This window comes from Rhopalosiphum maidis, chromosome 2 (genome assembly GCF_003676215.2).
Source record: "Rhopalosiphum maidis isolate BTI-1 chromosome 2, ASM367621v3, whole genome shotgun sequence".
NCBI lineage: Eukaryota > Metazoa > Arthropoda > Insecta > Hemiptera > Aphididae > Rhopalosiphum > Rhopalosiphum maidis.
Genome location: NC_040878.1, coordinates 53,511,712 through 53,533,713, shown reverse-complemented (window position 1 = coordinate 53,533,713; position 22,002 = coordinate 53,511,712). Strand labels below are relative to the sequence as shown.

Here is a 22,002-nt window from a genome sequence, read left to right as displayed (position 1 = left end):
ATTACTTAAAAAGGTGATGACAGAAAAACTAACACATATATTATTATAAAATCAATACATTCATCACTCTGTTTAGAATCCAAAACTTGAACAATTATTATTTATTTAAAAAAATGTATCATTGGTTTTTATCAATGATATTATATAAATTTGGGATTGTATATTTTTAATTTCCGCTGAAAAACTGCGTGAATAATTGTGCCCGCAGAAATAGTAAATTTTGCATTGTCAGAACATATGGCCAAATTGAAGGAATCTTGAAAAAAAGTTGAAAGTTTGAACATATTGACTGTTAAACTCTCCACTCAGTATCAGTAAGAAACGAAAATCTTTCTTTAGACAGTTAAACTTCTTCCACAATATAGTAAAAGTATACAATAAATAACATTAATCATTATTTGAATGTGTGTGTTTAGTGAAATATGTACAACCATTGAAAATATTGCCTGTTTTTTCATGTATCCAGATAAGCTACCTTTAAAGTTAAAAATCGAATCAATTTTACTGTTCCAAAGATGATGATAGACAAAAAAATAAAATAAATAGGTATACATAATAACTGTGTGAAATCAATATATTCATTGCTGCTTTTTAGAGTTTAAAATATAATTTTATTAATTAAATATTTAAAAGTAAACATTAAATTATTATTTAAAGTAGTGTAGGATTCATATTGGTTTTATCTTTAATTTGTCTTACTTTTTAATAAATCTAATAAGATAGTTTGTTATAGATTTCGAATTCTACGCATAATGATTCTTCGTTTAATATATCTTATCTTATTTATACTCCAAGGTTCATGCATAAAGAGGCCACGGTATACGGTGAAATGATTTTGAAGACGTGGATTCGTAATTCAAGCAAATCGTAAAATAAAATGATTTCTAGTCGATAAAAATATACTACCTAATACTTATGCGCAATGTTGCAAAGGAACTACTTATAAAATATGTTTATTTTTTTCAAAATATTAAAAATACTATCAATAATTAAATACTATCTTAGCTAATACTCGTATATGAATATAATACTGAACATTAATATTCAAATATTTTTGTATATGTATGTTGAATTACTTTTAAAAAACAAAACATTAAAAATAAATGGGTAACCACTCTTCTTCAAGTATTGAGCGTCATTAACTAATAAGTAATCACTATATTGGATGTATTAAATTTGAATTGCATACGAAGAACAATTCATAGAAGACGGTCTATCATAATTTATTATTATAGACATTTATTTTACTATTGGTAATGCGATAGGTTGAATTTAATATTGTATTTATTATACTATCAATTGTTATAAAAATATATATTAATATCATACATTTTTGAAAATATTATTGTGTATAGTAAAATAAAATATAATACGTTTCAAGTACACTAGTACACACGAATAATCATTGATGAAAAATTAATTTCGTAAAAATTTGAACTCAATTAATTTAAATATCTATTAAAAATATGTTGTTTATATATCTTAAAGATTATTGATTTTCAGTAAGAATTACTCAAGAGGAATTTTGTATTTAATTTTGTAGTCTCAGTTATAAAAATTAAACATTTTATAAATGTTTAACTAAAAAATAATTTTCAAATTTACCTTATGTTTGAACTTCAAACACTTAAAAAAAATATTTTTTCAATCATTTGGACTGAGTTTAAAAATGTTATCAATATTTAAAATAATTCAAGAAATGCAATTAATTAATTTATCTATAAGCAGCATATAATAATTTATCTTCAGATTTCGAAAGTTTTATTGAGTATATTGAGTATAATAGAAAATGATATTAGTTATAGTAAAATGTTTTAAGTGTTTACGACCAATATTTTTTTTAATAATAGCTCAATAACTAAGATCAGTTAAGTATAAATCGTTATTATACTTTTAAATTGTTAATATTCAATAAATTTGAAATTGAATTGCTTATAAAATATGCTTGCTGTGACTATTCAATATATTTTTTTTTTTAATTTCTTGTAAATAAACTTAAGAGGAATGTTTTACACGTTTTAATTATGACGACTAAAAAATATCAATTAGATCTAATTTGTTACAAACAATCATCAAAGTTAAAAATCAAAGCATTTTTTATCTATAAATCTATTATTGCACATCATAAAGAAAACACAAATGTTATTGTAGAATCAATACATCCGTCGCTCATAGAATCCAAAACCAAAACAATACTATTTATTTTGTTATTTTATTATATTATTGTTAGGCTTTAATATAATTATTTGGTAAAAATGTAATAATAATAATTCTAACAAATTAAGGTTTTTAATTTTACTTTATCATAATGTATAATATAATATATGTTTGTTTATACATCTGTGTATTTATTTAAAAATCCTAATAATAAGTTTTCATAGAAAAAATATAATTGTAGTTTATTTATTTTTAAATCATTATTATTATAGTTTTACAACTATATATGAATAAATAATATCAAATATTATATTAAATTTGATAAAAATATAACAATAATTATTAATTATGCTAGTCAACCGATATAATAAAGTCTAATCACACATTTACACGTCATTAGATCCTCGAAAACATTAGTTCAATTGAGCACAAGACAAGTTCCCAAAACTATAATAATTGCATAGTTATAATTTATAATCATGAATAAATTTTAAATTATTATGTAATATGTATATATTACATACAAAACTATATTTTGAATGGAGCTGTATATTTTTTCGTGTAGTTTATGTTTTAATAAAGATTTAAAAAAAATTAAAACAAATTAAAAAAAAACAAAACAATAATAAATCATTTAATAAAAAATAGTTTTCAATATCAATAATAAGTATTTAAAATTTAATTTAAATAATTGAAAGTAAAAGTCTGATATGAATTTAATATTTGAATATTTTTATTCAAATATTTTACAATTTTGTTTTATGTAGCATTTATTTATTAATTAACTAATGCCCGTTAGGGCAATCTTACAAAAGTAAATATATATAAAAAAAACATACATAATATTATTATTACTACAATACTTTTGTATAGTCGTTTACGAAATAATACACAGAACATAATATAATTTGGATTAAGCACTGTTGGTAGATAGAACTATCTTAAAAAAAATGTGGTGGACTCATTTGCCAGACACATTAGACGGTTGATGGAGTGATTTCAATTATAATTGGAGGTACAAAAAGTGACGAAAAATGGAGCAGTGGAATATGTGGAATGTTGGGGAACTCGAAATTATACACATGATAGTAGAGACAGCGCATCATATGTACTATCAATAAGTTTCTTAAGGGATTTTAGATTTATATTAGTTCTTCTATCAGCTAAGGTATATCGAAGCAAGATACACGTAGAACCAGGAATGTAGTCGTGTACCAGGCGATTGAACACTGCGAACACTCCCGGCAAAGTATAGGAAAAGCCTATGAACACGTTCTATATGATAAAGACGTTGGATGCAGTGTAGGGATGCCATAGGATGCAAGCATACTTTAATAATGGGTAAACTAAAGAGCATTAGAGAATTTTTAGTGAGAACGACAGTTTAAAGTCGGATGAAACACGTCTTATAAATCCTATTGTCTTACAGGCTTTGAATAAAATTAAATAAATTAACATATATTTAATACAAAATCGTAGAAATTGGTAATATTTTATTTTGATGAAGTTTTATAAAACAATATATTTAGGAAAGAATTTTTTGTTAATAATAGTTAAATATGGACTAAAATAGATATCTTACCAGGCTCTCCAACTGAATTTTACAAACATACCCTTTTAAATAATTTTTAAAGATTGCCGAACAGAATTTTATTACACATTTATACGGAGAAAGTAATTTATGAGAGTAGCTAAAAATAAATAATTATTGAATAATCAAGAGTTCTTATAATAGTGCTATTAAAATTATATTTTATGTTTAAAAACATTTACAATATAAATACAAACTAAATGGTACGATAAATACTTTTTATTCATCTTGTATATATATACAATATGAATAATACTATCATCCAGTTTGGTTTTTTAATATAATTTTTTAAGGTATGAAATTATGAGTATTATAAATGTAGTTATGAGAATGTCCGAAACATAAATAAGTGAAATTTCATACAATTTTTTTAATAATAACTTAAATATGAATTTTACTTTAATTAGTTTAATATATAAATAGGCATATACGTGGACACAAACATAAAAATAAAATATTTTTTTATTTAAACTGTTAAAAAATAAATACGATAGGTAAACAACGAATATCAAAAATAAAAAAATAGTTCAACAGTGTAATTAGGTGCCTACGCGGTATATTTTATTCAGAAACAGAAGTATCATGTTACTACATTTTTATAATGTACAACAATATAGTCAGTATAATATAATATTATATTATTATGGTTAGAATAAGGTTTTTTGAGGGCTTCATTCATAACGATTGTGTTACTTGGATATTTTGTACCATGAGAATATTGTTCAGTATAGTGTAGGCAGTTAACGAAACAAATAGGCAATATATTTTTAATTTCGAAATTTTGGTTTGAAAGCCAATAAAATAAAAAAAAAATTAAAATGATCGTGGACTCTAGTGGTTTGACGGTGCCTTTCGCAATTTTGTGTATTGTTGATTTGTTTGGTATATTCCCGATAGTCGTGTTACCGGGACCTGTAATAAAATGCGGTAAGTATAATGTGGAGCAATATATTATTATTTATTATGCAACAGTGGATATTGAGTAATAATTAGGGGCACACAGGATGGTTGGGAATACCACTGGCTATCAGTGTATTTACAATTCAAGTATACACTGCAATATTGTTGGGAAAATGTTGGATCATAGCTGAAGAAATTGAACCAAATATTGTAAAAAAAAACAGGTAATGTCATTATAGTATACTTTTTTAAAAATTATCGAATAAGCGTGTTCCATTAAAAATTCTAAATTTTTAATACTTTAATGTATTTCAGGTATCCGTATGCTGCTTTAGCTGAGCTTATTTTTGGTGATAAAGTAAAACGCATTGTCACAGTTATGTTGGACGTCGCCGTATTTGGTGCATGCATTCCAAACCTCCTAATTGGTAAGAGTTGTGACGTTAATATTTACTGATCATAGCCTGTAATCAATAAACATGTTTTTAAACTTAAGCTTCTTACAATCTTCACATTCTTGGAATAAAACTCTCGAATGATAGTTTTAACTTGTCACCGTGTATTTGGTTGATTGTTGTTGGAATAGTATTGTGTCCACCTCTTTGGCTTGGGAGTCCAAAAGATATGAAGTACGTAGAATGTGATATTTATTTAAAACAATTGTATTTTTGACTGAATAGCTTAAATCAGGCATGTCAAACTCAAAGTATCTAGGTACTAGAAAAAATAAATTTAATAGAAATCTATATTCTATACGGCTAGCAATAATAAAAAATAAAATAAAAATGATAAAGTTTTATTATAGTTATGTGTTTAGTATAATATTACTCGTATGTTTTTATTTTTTTATATAAAAATATTACTATTACTTATCATCTAGAACATAAATACTATAAATAGTCATAATAATCTATTAATACATAAACAATACATTTTTTGCGTGTACTCATTTCCAACGGCCAATAATATAACTTATCATATATATATATTATACTTACATACATGCATACGTCATACATTATACATTTATATTTACAATAAACATAAAATAATATAATTTACGACGACCATTGAGAATATACGAAACGTATAAAAGACAACATGCTATATAAATCAATATAATTTGTAATGTTATCTAATTTTTTTTTCGTCTATGTAGGCCATATTTTACTGAATTTTTTTGTTTATCAAAGGCCGTAAATAAATGAATAACAGACTGTGAGTTTGTTATATCTGGTATATACATAATGTATATTACCTATTAAGTAATAAGGTATATAAATTTGAACGGAGAAAATAATGATATATTGTTCATAGATAAAATATATTTGATAGAAAGGATTTGAATGATAATATAGTTTTTTATTTAATCGTTTATGGAGCTTAGATGCTTGATCAGAGAGAGTCTTATGGAAAATTCGATTGAAGATTTCTAGTATATCATAAGACATTGTTTATTATTTTGAGATATATTGACTAGAAAGATTGCATAATTTTTATAGTTGGTTTTTTTGATTCTCCCCAAAATTGGATTCTATAAGAAATCAAAAGAATAATGAGTAGCTTGCTGTTTGTAAATTAATATTTTTTTTTTACAGTGATAAGATTTTAATAAAAACGTAATTAATAAATTATATGAGTTTATAAATTTAATTCAATATTGTTTTGATTTATATTTTATATGTTTGATAATAAACCCTAGTAAGTTATTTACTACTTGAAGTAATTATATACAATATACCTGTCTTTACACAAAATTATGTTAGTTGTTTTTTATTGTACACAAATATATATCAGTGTTTATAAACATTTACATAGATTTTTATAAAAACTGTAAGCTTTTTTTCATAATTATGGTAAATATTAGTTTTATTTTATCACTGAATATTATGTTATTTTGCATTTTATTCACGTTTGTGGAGAATTTTTTGCTGGTTGGTATATATTAAATTGTTAGCTTATTTTGTGTATTTGGTTAAAATTATACTAGATTTAGAACTTTAATTATTAATTTTATAGTAGCTAAAATAAATAAAGCATTGACTTAATAATAGAAATTACGTAATGATTGATATTTGATAGGCATATTATGTGTTCATGTTATGAAAGTCCATTGCCTATCAATAACTTGCGGTAATGTTGAATCAGTAAATTTCTAACTGTTTTTAGTAAAATTCTCTTATTGTATTATTTTAGATATGTTGAATTTTTCTATTGGTTGATAATGAATGATAGACTGCAATTATGAGCTTAGATCAATATAATTAGTTTTTAATAAGATTTCGTAAATATTAACTAATATAGTAATAAGAATATTCACCTGCATAACATAATGGACTATAAAGGTATATTAAAATGTATAATATATTAATTATTAATATTACCTATGTATGTATTACAATATTACATACTTTATAATTAAAACATATAATATATACACTTAAATATTTTAAAAGGCTTTAAATTTACTGAAGCCTAATGGTAGGCTTATCGTATATTAAACGTAACAAATACGCTATTAATGTACTTCCATAATAATTTTATATTTTTATTTAGATGGATTGCATCGAGCTCTGTATTTTTTGTGGGCTCAGTGAGTGTTTTAACATGGATATCAATGTACAATACACAACGTGAAATGTATGCACCTATTCTCGAACCTTCATGGAATAGTGTTGCTCTTGCATACGGATTATTAGCATTTCAGGTTTGGATTTTATTCAATTATTCAATGAAAGACTTAATTGATAAACGCATATAGGTGCACCTAGAATTTATATTGAAAGTACAGGAAATGTAATTCACGAATATTGTAGTTTGATGTCCATCCTCTCGTTCTCACTATACAGATGGATATGGTTAACAAACGAAAATTGCCCCTGGCAATCATCTGTGCATTTTTAAGTAAGGTGAAATCATTAATTGAGATTATTTGAAATTTTTTTAATTGTATTAAATATATATATCAATGTATTACAGTAACGTGTAGCTTATTTTTAATAACTACTACCATTGGATATGTACGATTTGGATCGCTCTTGAGCTCTAATCTACTGGACCAACTGTCAGAGAGTTATGTATTAGACGTCAATATAACTTTAGTTACAATTCAAATATGTTTATCGACAGCAGTTAGCACCACAGCACTGTTTCAGCACATTGAACATTTTTTTAAAATACCTAAAGGTATACTAGAACCTATAAAAATACTTAGTCTGTTCAAAATTCTTTAACTCTGTGTATAATAACTGTTATATGTTTAAGAATTCAATTGGAGAAGGTGTGTATTAAGATCGTGTATAGTGATGTTGGCGGTAACGATAGGAGAGGCTGTACCAAGATTTGACCTATTGATGGGCTTAATTGGAGCACTGTTGACTGGTCCATTAATGTTCCTCTTGCCACCATTGTTTTACATTAAAATACGATCACTTCGTCGATTAAAAACCAAAAAGTCCGAAGGGGTGTGTTATCGTACGTTTCCAAATGCAAAACCGACTCCGATAGTTGGTTTCAAGCGTTTAGCACTGTTAGTGTTTATAATATTAGCTGGAACATTGGCAACCATCTTGTCAACGGTATCCGGGATTAGAGATACAATTATATATGCCAAGTTCACGCCTTCGTGCATAATGAAATTATTCGAATGACATAATTTGAAAATAATTTGTTTGTTTTTCGCATTTGTTAATCAGAGTAAACACTGAAAAACGGTATGTGAGATGTGACTGTAATAAATTGCTGAATAAAAGTATTTGGTAATGGTTAGTTTTTCTTAATCTTTTTTGACTTGATTTAGTTATACGACAAAAACAAACCTATCTATAATATAAATATATACATGTATATTGATTGATATATTCAAGGTATATTTTATTGGTATTTGAGATTTAAATAGAATTCTTGGTAAATGGTACACATACACATAGATTACTTGGTATGTATTCCAATGAGAAATAAAATTTTTCCGGAACAAATAACAATGCATATGTAAGTAAGTCAGTCGCCACTGTTTGCTTAATAATTTTTAATTTATTTTAATGTTCTCATAAAGCTATGAATGTGTACCTAGGTTAAAAATAAGGTACATTTGTATTTGTTATGGGAAAATGTAAACATTGGTTTTAACGAGGTGATGAATATGAGTCAAGGGCAACAATAATATACTGTCGTTCCCAGAGCATTGGCCTCTATTCACATGCTATTAGCATAACAGATGCGTGGTCGCATGCATACAATAGCCCACTTTTAATCGATTCATTGTTGTCCGATTTTACGATTTCGCGAACGTTTCAGGGGTTTCTATTTTTCACATATCACATGGATGTCCGGTAAATAAATATTTATAAATGCATATGTATAGATTATAGGTATATTATAAGAGGAGTTATAATCGATTGAAATCACACATTTTTGTATGTAATAAAATAAATACTGCATTTATTTTAAACTAAGATGCATGTGCTCGTGCATTGGATTTGAATGCATCGTGATATACGCAATAATCACATAGATAAAAAATTTCAATCAAACTAAGACAATTTAAAAAAATAAAAACCAACCATATACGATTTACATATCGTAAAGATCCGAGGCGGCGCCTTGCAGACATAACTGACCTTAAACTTGAATGACCAACTTATTCGTCCTCCGTGAACGCGCGCATGTGCCCCACCAAAGACCGGTTCGACATTCCATCTCACTGTACCTTCGAACAGAAGAGACAGTGACTTATCTGTACTAGTAGCTCCCTATCGTCTCGTATGCTATAGTTAGGTTGTATTAAAATTGGCATTGTTTTATTTTTAATATTATGACAGTAATGTGTTATTAACACGGAAATGACTACCAATTCAATATCATTTTAAGATGCATAACGTTTGGATAATGTGGTTGTTTGCAGCAGCGGTAAGTAAATAGTACAATATTAGTATTTATGTATTTAAGTAAATGTCGCAGGGTTCAAGTAAAATTTGACAATTAAATTTTTTAATACGATCTATACTAAATAACAATTTATTATATTGATATATATATATATATATATATATATATGTGTGTGTGTGTATAAATATTTAAATTATAGATAACATTTTTTTTTTTTTATTATCTATTATAAAATACTAAATCTGTTAAAAAAGATATAATCACTATTTCATTCGAAATCAGGTATGGGATAATTATAACATGTGGTACCTATCTAAATACTAAATACTTATATTAATGTATAGTGTATCTTTGTAAATATTGGAATATTCGATACTTTAACGCATCAAATAAACTAATTCATTTAGAATACATTTAAGTGATTATAACTATAATATATATTATGTTGATATTAAAAAATATTTACTACTTTGTACAGCAACAAACATGTGTTTGTGTATTAAATATACCATTATTTTCAATAGAAATACATAATAACTATGGTAAGTAGAATATTGTATGACTATAAACCAAATCATGTTGTTATTATAGTTAAATCCTTAAAGCTTAAATTATATTATGATGTTTACTGGCATGACAAGCGATTAATTAATGAAAAAAATATTAAAGAAATAAAATTATTTTTTAATAAAAGTATGTTCAAATTGTTATAATATATCATTGACATAATATTTAAAATTTAAATTGATTAAATAAAATTAATATTTATTTGTTTTATTATTCGGTCTATTGGTCATGCATCCCGTGAAAGTAAACTACTGTACATTTTTTTCTGATATCCCCAGCCTCAGGTGTAAACAATAGATGAATAAAAGTAAAAAGGAAAATATTGACTATTTTAAAAGATAGTGAAAACCATAGATGACATTCAGTTGAGACTGATGCATTAATAAATGTCTCTATATTCGACTTTATTAGTTTTTATATTTTATTTAAAATATCACAGCAGCCTCGGTAACAAACATTATGTGATAATGTTGATAATATACTATTTAAATGAAATTCAGTTGAATAATAAATTAAAATTCATAATTATTTAAAATGTTTTTTGACATTGTTCAACTATGATATAGCTATAACCCGGACTATAACCAATAATAAATTATTATAACTTTTAGAAAGAACTATTTGTCAGGTGTTTTGTATTTTTAATTTGTGTTTTTAGATTCAAATATTAATTAATAATATTTTATACAATATGCCAGTACATACTCATATTGTGTATATATATTTTTTAATACTAGACCATTTAAAATGCTGTGCAAGATTGGTACAAATTAATTAAAACAGGAACAAAGATAAAATATAAAAGCTAAGGATAAAAAAATGTTATATAATAATTGTTGGCCTCGTCCATCCTGCGGTAGAAAACATAAATTAACAACTATATCTCGGAAGCTGAATTTTCTCGAAATTAGTGTATAAATTATACAGGGTCATACGTATAAATCGAAAAAGTTAACCCAAATAATGAACTAAGCCTAAACCTTATGTCTGTCATTTATATAATGTTTTTTATAATATCAAATAATGTAAATATTAAATAAAATACAAACGTTTTTTATGTTATAAAAATGTTTAATTTAAAAAATAATACATTTATGATGGTTATCAAATATTTGTAATTAAATATTTAAAATAGTTAATTGAAAATGATTTAATTACGTTAAATATTCATTTGTTTATATTTATGTCACAATAACGATAAAATATATTCTTAGAATCGATATTTTTAAACTGAGTTCTGAGTATTATCTTATTTTATAATATATATTATAATATACTCTTTATCACTGATTATTGTATTTAATAAATAATATTAATTTTACAACATGAATCATTTTTATTATGTTGCACACTTTTTGTATTATGAACAAAACTATATTTAAGATCTTATGAAACCCAAGGTATGTTAGGTTATCCAATCACAATTTTTTTACTTTTTAAAAAGTACTTGGCTATTTTTGGATTTTTTTTAAATGTATAATTAGAATTCATATTATTTTATTGTGCATATTTTGAGTGCATTGTGTATGATTTTTATCATATAAGTAAACGGTACAAGTTGACACTAGCTAGAAAAAAATGTTCAATAATTTACCTATCTCAACGGCTTACCTATTATAAGATATAGATAAGAAACTTAGTTTGTAAATTTATCAATTTAGGTATTTAAATTATAAAAACGAAGAACGGTTAACAATTTAAATGGGATTCAAATATTTCAAATGAAGAAAATAAAAAGCTAGATAAGCACTTATTTGTTGACTATAATTATAACTTATTTTAACGCTAAATATAAAATATATCTATATTATCTATATTATTTTATTAGGTATTTAGTACATCGCGTATGCTTTGATTCATTGATAAAATGTCTATAGACACACTGTAAAAGATATTTTATAATATTTTACTATTATATTGTAAGTAAATGTCGGAAAATGTGTATATATAGTTACGTGGGACGATAAATTAAATTAATAGTGTAGCGACCAGCAATATTGTTGGCACTTGTGAATATTGTGGTCGTTAAAATGAATAACTGCATGTTCTAAAATGAGACAGATGTTTCTAAAATACCACTTTAAACATTATGTTCGTGTATATAAACGTGTTACAGGCATTTGTGGCTGTCGCTTGTGACGACCTCGACGACTTTCCTTTGGACAGTGGCGGTAACGACGATGTGACAGATAATGACGATCCTCCTGATACGACAACAGTAGAAGGTGAAATGTCCATGTCCAATCTCGATATGGACGATGTACCGTCGGATGAATCTGTGTGAGTATATAATATGTCAAAAGTCATAGAGTTACCAGAAAAATGTATTTAAAAATGCATCATGTCATACTCGTATTAGTCAGATGGATCGTTAAAAATCCTCTACTGCTAATGATTAGTAATCTATCTTATGGCGACCAGCTTTCTCTATAGTAGTTTTTATTACTCTACACCCACATTCGTGTAATAGCGAAAGAACATATTATTTTATCTATGAAATATTTAACTTTATGTCTTGAGTATAATAAATTGTTGTTTCTTGTCAAACTTGTAGTTTCATAAAAATAAACCTACCATAACTAAAATAGTTATAATTTTGTAAAAGTAAACGCTCACCACTGTTTGTTGATTCATTAATTAAGACTTGTGTATAATTTAAAAAAACATAGTTCGTTTTTTGTCTACTAGCTAAAATTATATGTGAATTGTCTTGTAAGTTTTCAACTAGAATTCAAGTTCCGTCCTAAATATACAAAACGAATTTAATAATATACTAAAATTCCGCCACGGATTATACTAACTCCATCTCGTGTTATATTTTTATTTTTGCGATACTTTTAGGACGTGATATTTAATTCTACTATAAGTGCTATTGTTATTTGTTACTTGTTAGTATGTAGAAAAATAACCATTTATATTAAAAATCGATGGTATGTATATATAAAAAAAAGAATTATTTTTATACCATCAAGAAAAAATAAAAAAATTGTCTGAAAATTTAAACCATAGCTATTATAGAACTGAAGAAAATAATTTAATAATAAATTAAAAGAAAATTGATGATATTTATAAAAAACTAGTGAAACAATATTCATTAAAAACCTTCTAAATTATGAAGTTAATACTATTACCTTATAAAGTTTCTTATTTATTTATTATTGATATTTAAAAAATATATATGAACAATTAAGTTATGAAAATTTACTAATATTTTAGTTAAACTTTTTTTTATTGAGGATGGAATCGATAAAAAAAAGATTCTTAAGAAGAAACTTAAATGCAGCAGAGGGTTTCAAATACAAAATATATTATAATAATATGATGTATGATGATAAGCAAATCCTATTGTAAAAGTTAGATTTATAGTTATATATAGTCACATGACTTTCGTAACTTAATTAAAAAATCATTTTTGGTCAACGTTTATATAGACAATGGTAGATATGGTTTATAGTTTATAGATCATGGTATACATTGTCTTAATTAATAAATTAATAAATCATGTTATTAATATCATTAATTATATTTTAATCTTTTACTTATGTTAAAATATATGATGTGTATTATCGTCGTGTAGTTTTATTTATGCCAATTTGAAAAACTACTAATAATATTAGTAAACATTTATTTTTTGGTTATCTAATAACTATACATCACGCAGATAATACAGTAACCGATCACTATTAGTTAGCGTGATTTTCAACTGCATACTTAAATACGATTTTATTGTTTATAACATATAATTTTCGTTAAATGAATTAACCAAAGGAAAACATCATGTTAACGTGCGAATATATGTATATTGTATACAGAAATATGGCAGATCGAAAATCCGACAGTATGCAAAAACTTGTACAGTCAGCGATGCGGAAACCGGGTATGAAGGAACGACTGGCTCAAGTCGTGCCGATCATCAAGGCTATGACCCCAGCACAACGGCTTGCACTCGCCGGCATGGTGATGGGTAAGGGCCAATCGCAGAACCTAAACAACAAGGTGCTGAACGCGCAACTGCTGTTGCCCATCAGCCAAGACATAGCGGCTATGTTGAGAAACGGTCAGCCAGCCTCGGGCGGCAGTGGTTCATCGGCCAGGGCGTCATCCGGTTACGGGGTCAGATATATACATATTAATATCATATTATTACATATTATAATATTATAGTTATCGTGCGATCGATTTTAAAATCCAAACACTATATTACTATTATTATTGTATTTATACCGTACACGTAGCTCGTAGGTATATATATATCATATATGTATATAGTATTATTATGGCTCAAAATTTCATGTTTTATTTTATTTTGTTCATTTTAAACAGTCTTACCATTTGACCGTTCCTCCTAATCGCCTCCGAATGCCGAATACGTTGATCCGCCGGTTTCCGCAGCGGATTATTGAACGACCAGGTAACTGGTTTTATTTATAACTTATACAAATATAGCTGGTTTCAAGGCCGTTGACCCAAATAACACGTTTGCATTAACGCTGAAACAGGTATGAAAAGACCCTACTCGCCACCTGCAACTGTACTCAGACAACCCAGCAAGGTACCGGAATCGCCGCCTACCTCCGAAAGCCCACTGGATGACTGCGACTTGTTTGGTGATAACATTTGTCTAAACGTTCAAGCATACCCCGAGTTAGTACATATTTAATGAGCATAATATTTTAGAAAATAAATTAATTTGAATGTGAAGAAAGAAGAGGTAGAGTAGGTAATAAGATGTATATAAAACACATTAAAAGCGGTCCTAGGTCAGTTATAAATAATTAGAGGATATTGAATAACTTATCAACGATCCAGTTATTCAATCCAGTAATGTAGTAACTGGATTAAAAATATATATTAATTGTTAATTGCTTATATTTAAGTAACTTTGGATGTTTTGAAACTATTAATTGTAAACAATTTTAGGGTTTTGTTACAATATGAAACTAAAAAAAATAATTAAACAACTTGAAAAAGACCCGATAAATTATTTAAAGACGTAACTATTAATTTTGTTTTATTTTTTAAATGTATTAACACGGTTTAGATATAAATTTTAGAGTAACAATTAGTTGAAAATAAATAATAATTATGTATAAGACTTCTGTTTATATAGTTAATGAAGGTACTAGAAAAAATAAGATACAAATATTAATAATATTATGAAATAAAACCGATTGAGTAACTTTAGTACACATCGTAATACAGTAAAATCCCGTTACAACAAACTCCAGGGGATCGAATTGTTTTTTCGTTATAACGAAAATTCGAATAAGCTCTTTATAAGCCCTGCTTTTCGGCAGGAGACTTCTATGACTTTCGTTATAACGGGATTTTTCGTTTTATTGGTATTCGTTGTAACGGGAATTTACTGTATTATAAAAAAATATATTATATTGATGACCTTTTAAATAGGTACCTATTACCTAGGTGTTGATTTAGAATTAATTTTGTGAGGATAATCAAAAAATCTATAAAATAATAAAAATCAAAATCAAAACGTAATATGAATCAAATTTATAGTTGAAATACTTGGTACCAGAGTTATAAAAAACAAATGTCTAAAATATCCAAACTAGTAATTTAACGATTCATGTATAAGTTATTGTTTAATTGTACTACATTTGTAAGTACCATATTTTTAAGAAATAATGAATTAAATATTTATTAGAAAAAGGGAAAGTATAAATTAATAGGATGGCAAAATACAATGACATTCATTTACTTTAAGTACCTAGATATTATGATATAAATTAGTAATTTTTCACTAGAAACTTGGTTGACGATTTGAATTATACACATATCGTTATTCAACGAAGTTCACTCGTTATATTATTATATGTAAAAACTAATATACTAATATATCAATATAAATTTTAGTCACTATATCTGAATATAAAATACTATGTTTGTCTAATCTATAAAGTAATTACATTAGTGTTATATTTTATACGTTATAAACACGTTTTTTAAATATATTTAAGTACTTTCTTACAGTTACGTGGGATAAGGATTTGTTAGTTTTGAATTTATTACATTAATATTAACCATTAACCATTAATATCTGCATTTGAAACCATTAAATAAACATATTTAGGATTTTAATACTATTAATTACTATTCAATATCCAAAACTAAACTAAGTAGTTTTTATGAATAGTTTTTAGCCACTACCAACTATACTAATGACTAGAGACAGTGTAGACTACCATATATTCTACCAGGAATATTTCAATAAAATATTGTTTTGGTTTAAATGATTACAGCCTGGAAATTATCGAAAGCATCGAAGATACAGTCAACAGTAGAGCTGCATTTCAAGCATTAATCAAAGATCCTAAGTATAATATTTCTGATTCTTTCGATGCAAATATATCTGAAAGGTATTTAATTAGTTTGATAAAAACAAAAATTAAGTGTTTCTAAACAAATATTATTTATACTATAGAAGAATTGATGGTAACCCCGAGGTTGCAATTTGTCAAAGTAAAGTAGCAATGGCAAGACCAAAAAAAGCTCGATCTACAAACGGTCAATGGAAATACGTAGTGAACACTGATGAGTATGTCCAAACTCTACGACTTGAAAAATGTTTGTAAGTTCCCATTTTTTTTATATTTTATATAATTTGGTTTGTACGCCTATATATTATTAACCTTATCAGTTATCGTTTATTATTGTTTGTTATTTATTTAGGAAACCTGAAACTAGATGTTCTCATGTATCGACAAAATTCAAATCTACATGCCATCAGGTGTATAATTATCATAGGTTGCTTACTTGGGACCAATTTTCTGGATTGACGATGGATATATTTAAGGTATTAGTTATCGTTATTATTATAATAATTGTATTGAAAATATTGGTGGTTTATACTTGACTGGATATGAATATAATATTATAATAGTATTTTTACGACTACAGGCTACAGCTAAGTCTTGTCTAGTTATATATGTATAAACATAGATATAAATTAAACGTTTTATTTCATATATTTCAGGTGCCTACGTGTTGTGCTTGTCATATCCAAGAACTGAATCCACTAGCTCCAGATAACTTCGAGTCACATAACTCCGTTGCAGATGATCAACATACACTCCCTTCAAACACTAATCAAAAAAAGTTAGCACCTCATAAACGAGTACAACAAACTACTAGCCCTTCCCAATATACGGTACATGAAACACTCCCTGCTAAATACCCGCCAGTAACTAGGAGACCATACAAGAAAAACCAGAATAAGTAATTATTATTTTATACAAACAAATATTTTACTTAAACGAATTTAAAACAACTCTTAAATATAATGCACACAAAATATTGAACAACTTTTACCGACCTATCATTATCTCAATTTGACTATTTATATATTGTAATATTAATAATTAGTAATATATTACACTATTCACACTTGTAAGCACTTGTAATCCAATTAAGATATATTTAATATATTTTCATAATATTAGCTTTCGTTTTTATAATGTTCTAGTCTTCTGGGTATAAGAAAAAAATTGATAAATTAAAAATATTTTATCTTTATTAGATTATTTTATAGGTAACCTTAGAAACTTTTATGCAGTTAAATGAATGATATAATATTTATTATGTATTAATATTTTTTATTCTGATACAGTAAAAATTTAGAATAATAATTATTATCTATACATCATTTTGTAGTATATTACTACTTTAATTAATTTTTAGTAGTCAAAATTGGAATAAAGATAAATAGTTAAATTTGTCACATTTTACCTATATAATACATACGCATACAATACACAATAATACAATATGCATACTACTACACTTCATCAGAACAAAATACATAGTAAATATATTTACATATATTATATTAAACGCTAGTCATTTTGAAATCAAATTTAATTCTCTATATTAGAATGCAAATTACTAATAACAAATTAATTCAAAAACCTTTTTATCATTGATTGTAATGTAATAATTATTACCACTAGGTATTGCTATTCAATAATTAAACTTAACACACTATAGTAACATTCGTAACGATAGCTTTCATAACGCGCAGTGACGCAGCGTACTTTGTATTGCAGAGAAAAAAATTGTATTCAGTGTTCATTACTATATTTTATAAATGATTGCTTTACAAAGTACCTAAATTTAGTTTTTGTTTTTATATTAAAATAAATAATAAAGACAATAGCCTTTATTAAAATGCTCAATAGACGCTAATAAATGGTAATATGTTCTCAAAAACTTTTTATTTATATCTTGAATAATAGTTTTTTAATTATAATTCAGCATTATAAAAGTAATATATTCTATTTTTTGATTTACTTGATTATCATTTAATCTATTATATACTTAAGTTTATTTAACAGGAACTTTCATTGATATTATATAGGTAATAAATATTGATATTATATAGGTAATTAAATGGACAGATTATAATAATTATACTAATAGTATATTATTAACTAACATTGTTATTTAATAATATTATGTATTGTTTAGCCTTAGCTTCAACTTTAATGCATAACTTTTATATCATTGGTTAGGTTATTAATAGGTTAAAATAATAATATAAAAAATTCTTATTATTACAATATTTCTATTACAATGTAATCTGAAGAAATTAAAACAAAATAAAAATAAATTTAATACTTAATATTATACTATAGTGGTAATGTTTAAGTTAAATAAGTGTATTAGAATACAAATTATCTTATAGATAAATTTATCGTCAAAACAAATAATACCTTAACATAATTTTTTCGAAATAACATATGAGGCTAAAATATTTTTCTCTTAAAATAGTATTATTTTAATATCTTGAGAACATCATTATTTTTTATCACCCAACCTAACCTAACCTAACCTAACCGATACAGATAGAAACAATGCTGGCGGACCCCGTAACCAAAATAAATAATAATAGTGCTTTATTTTCTTAACACATATTTTATAGCATGTTACAAATTAAGATTTTTATTTTTATTGTATTATAATTTTGAAATTACATTATTTGAAATACTTATCCAGTTAGTTAATTAAAAATTATTATTTAATTTTCAATATAATATAAAAATGAATTCGTTGTCTTGTAGCTCGAGTATATCACAGATCTCAATTTTAGAAACACTGGTTTATAATGTATAAAACTTATAAGTACTTAATCATACTAAAATATATATTATTTTCACAGATTGACAACTCAAAACACTCCGACTGAATCACCAGATCCATATCAAACTACTAGGACCAATTATAACTATCACCCGATCATGGAATATTTTGTTTCTCCACAACCATCATCACCACCTGAAGCGCGGAAGCAGGACCTTATACAACGTAAAGCCGACTTGATGGCTCCCAATACTGAATTCCAAACGCCTAGCAACGGCTGGACTCCTATGGCTGAAGAGTTTGGCCCGAGACATTTTAAATGATTTCTATATTGTATTAATTTATTTGTTTATTTATTTATATTTTAATATTAAAGTTTTATATTCATAATACCTTTCACTTGTGTTGTTCCGGAAATACTAACAACATTTGGCCGAAATCATTTCATACAATATTATAGGCAGTATAGATTAACAAACATTCAACTAATTGTTCCGGTTCAGTCACGTGCCAGGAACGCTTTCTTCCCTCGCTACAAGCGACCGTCATTGCTGTGGTTTTAGTATTTTTTTTTCCAAGAAGTCCTCTCACTGTTTTTTATTTTGTTTCTGTTTTTATAAATAAATTAGCCTCATATCTATCACCAAGTAAACTATAATACACATGACTTACGACATCAACAGTTTAGATACACAATTATAGTGGCATTCAGGCGTCCCAAAATATCGAATCGTTTATTACGCTGAGTTCAAAATAATTCGACACGTCTGCAATAGGTAAGTTTGGTGCTGAATGCTGATCCGTTTAAATGGCAATAATGTTCCGGTATCCTTTTAACCGCAGTTTTGATCTGCTCGTCAATTGTTATTTCTATTTGGATAGTAGTCCATATATTTTCAAATTCAGACCAAAGTATTCGGTATTTGTTGGTCACGGCCCTAAATTACAACCGGAAAACAGAATATGGCGTTTCGAAACGGTTTTGCGCAAACCATTGGCTTGACCGTTTGTTCGATAACCGTGTGACATTTTGTGATAAACATTTTAATTTTGAAACGCACGTGCGACGATTAGTATCTTTCTGGTGTTCAACAAAATTAATTAATAAATATGTGTGTTATAGGATATTGTTTGTTATTTTTACCACTAACATGAAAAAAAAATTGATATACACAACTTAGTATTTACACAAACGCAATAAGGAACGTAAAAAATAATTCTACGACCGGCTAAAATGATAATAGTATAATATTTTCGAATTGAAATTGATTATGTTATTATGTCACTATAATGCCTATATTGTACATATTATAATGTCTCATGTTTCACAGCTCAAATACATGATATTATATAAATAGATTAATTAATTCAATTGTTATAGTAAAATTATTATGTAAATTGTAAATACAGATTTGAAAATTGTTACATTATAAGGATTTCCTTAATAAAATTATGGTCACATATAATTTGTTTTATGTATCATGTGTATGTATACATAATAAGTAGATTTTAAATATGAGATATCTGATTTCTGCGTTCACTTTATTGAATTCTTCCCAATATATTCGCACTTTAGTGCCATTATACATAATATTAATAAAGTACATATTATATTATTATATACGATAAAATAAAATCAATATTAATTATAAGGAATAAGGCTTGAATCATGTTAATAATCACATTGATTAACTTAGGTATACAAATAATAATATCGTTGTATGAAGTTGACATAAATCCAATCCAAACTTTATATTACGAATAGGTATAAATACGAAATTAACTTTGTTGTGTTTTTATAGTTCAACCATTGAAATTATGTTGATGAATTTTAGTGTATGAAGATAACTCGAAAGCTAAAAAAAAGAAGCTCAAAGAAATAAAACTAAATAATAACTCTAATATGTGATTGTCAGTCAACTGCAGGGATAGAAAAAAAATTGAAACTTGGGCAGGGGTTTGATTTTACACAGTAGACATCAAGACATCGTTTAAGAAGAGTTTTATAAAAATAAAACCTACGAGGATTTTTTTTATTAAATAGTAAGTATTATGTTATTTTCTGTTTTGTATTTAATTAAGCTTAACAAATTAAACAATTGTTTAGCGTCTTATTGTGTTTATTTTTTTTTAGTGATAATTTTGGCTATGAATAGTTTTTACTGTTTTTTTTTTTAAATTATTTTTATTATTATTACTATAAATAAGTATTAATAAATTAAGCAAAGTTTTTTTTTTTTTTTAATGTTTAGAAAGTCCTTTTAAATTAAGTAGTCGTTTGTCATATAGTTGTTTCTTTGTTTCTATAAAACAACCTTTTCGCCTTTTTTTTGTATTGAAATTGGGTATAGTTGTATTATCTATTTGAATAATGAATAATATTATTTTTTTATGATAAGCCTCGCAAACGTTAGTATAATTTAGTGCGTAACTATACCTATTTATACCAGACTTTATAAATGTATAACGTCATATTGTGTCCTACTCGTTACCTCATCATAAGCTAAAGAAGATCTACAATCAATAGAACATTTATTAATTTTCTGCTTGAAAATAGTATACTAGTAATTATTTACCTGATAAATACATAAAAAAATGTTTTATAATTTTCATTTTCATTTTTATAGTTATAGTATTTACCTGTTACCTATGCAAATAGACAATTGTATTGTGTTTAACAGTTATATCATTCATGGCTAGTGTTTATATAACGCAATTAGATATGCAATTATACTTATGTGGAACAATTTTTATTGATTTATGTGGTTACCATTTTTAGTGATTATAATGTATATATATATTGA

At 25.8% G+C, this 22,002-nt stretch overlaps 2 protein-coding genes across 3 annotated transcripts; both read left to right on the top strand.

The window, feature by feature from the left end:
• The first annotated feature begins 4,281 nt into the window (after positions 1-4,281).
• On the top strand, positions 4,282-8,416 carry LOC113553557 (amino acid transporter AVT1D). The gene is made up of 8 exons (XM_026956934.1): positions 4,282-4,675; positions 4,752-4,872; positions 4,964-5,076; positions 5,145-5,277; positions 7,205-7,355; positions 7,465-7,552; positions 7,628-7,834; positions 7,913-8,416. The coding sequence occupies exons 1-8, from the start codon at positions 4,567-4,569 to the stop codon at positions 8,296-8,298; spliced, it is 1,308 nt and encodes a 435-aa protein (XP_026812735.1). The 5' UTR covers positions 4,282-4,566; the 3' UTR covers positions 8,299-8,416.
• A 945-nt stretch (positions 8,417-9,361) lies between these two features.
• Positions 9,362-19,597, top strand: LOC113552024. Of its 2 annotated transcripts, none has more exons than XM_026954679.1 (10): positions 9,362-9,556; positions 12,219-12,382; positions 13,915-14,215; positions 14,426-14,513; positions 14,602-14,746; positions 16,363-16,479; positions 16,545-16,691; positions 16,793-16,916; positions 17,097-17,218; positions 19,278-19,597. In XM_026954679.1, exons 1-10 carry the CDS (start codon positions 9,518-9,520, stop codon positions 19,519-19,521), a joined length of 1,491 nt encoding a protein of 496 aa, XP_026810480.1. In that variant the 5' UTR covers positions 9,362-9,517; the 3' UTR covers positions 19,522-19,597. The 2 variants fall into 2 exon arrangements, with proteins under 2 accessions (XP_026810480.1, XP_026810479.1); XM_026954678.1 differs by having other exon boundaries at positions 9,364-9,556; positions 17,097-17,338.
• The last annotated feature ends 2,405 nt before the right edge of the window (positions 19,598-22,002 follow it).

What these genes read in the sequence shown, in the direction of transcription:
- LOC113552024 (XM_026954678.1), top strand. Translation starts at nt 9,518, where the DNA reads ATGCATAACGTTTGGATAATGTGGTTGTTTGCAGCAGCG. An exon ending in GTACCGTCGGATGAATCTGT is followed by an intron (nt 12,383 to 13,914) that starts GTGAGTATATAA and finishes TATTGTATACAG; the next exon opens with AAATATGGCAGATCGAAAAT. An exon ending in TGACGATGGATATATTTAAG is followed by an intron (nt 16,917 to 17,096) that starts GTATTAGTTATC and finishes CATATATTTCAG; the next exon opens with GTGCCTACGTGTTGTGCTTG.
- LOC113553557 (XM_026956934.1), top strand. Translation starts at nt 4,567, where the DNA reads ATGATCGTGGACTCTAGTGGTTTGACGGTGCCTTTCGCAATTTTGTGT. An exon ending in AATATTGTAAAAAAAAACAG is followed by an intron (nt 4,873 to 4,963) that starts GTAATGTCATTA and finishes AATGTATTTCAG; the next exon opens with GTATCCGTATGCTGCTTTAG. An exon ending in CATTCCAAACCTCCTAATTG is followed by an intron (nt 5,077 to 5,144) that starts GTAAGAGTTGTG and finishes TTTAAACTTAAG; the next exon opens with CTTCTTACAATCTTCACATT.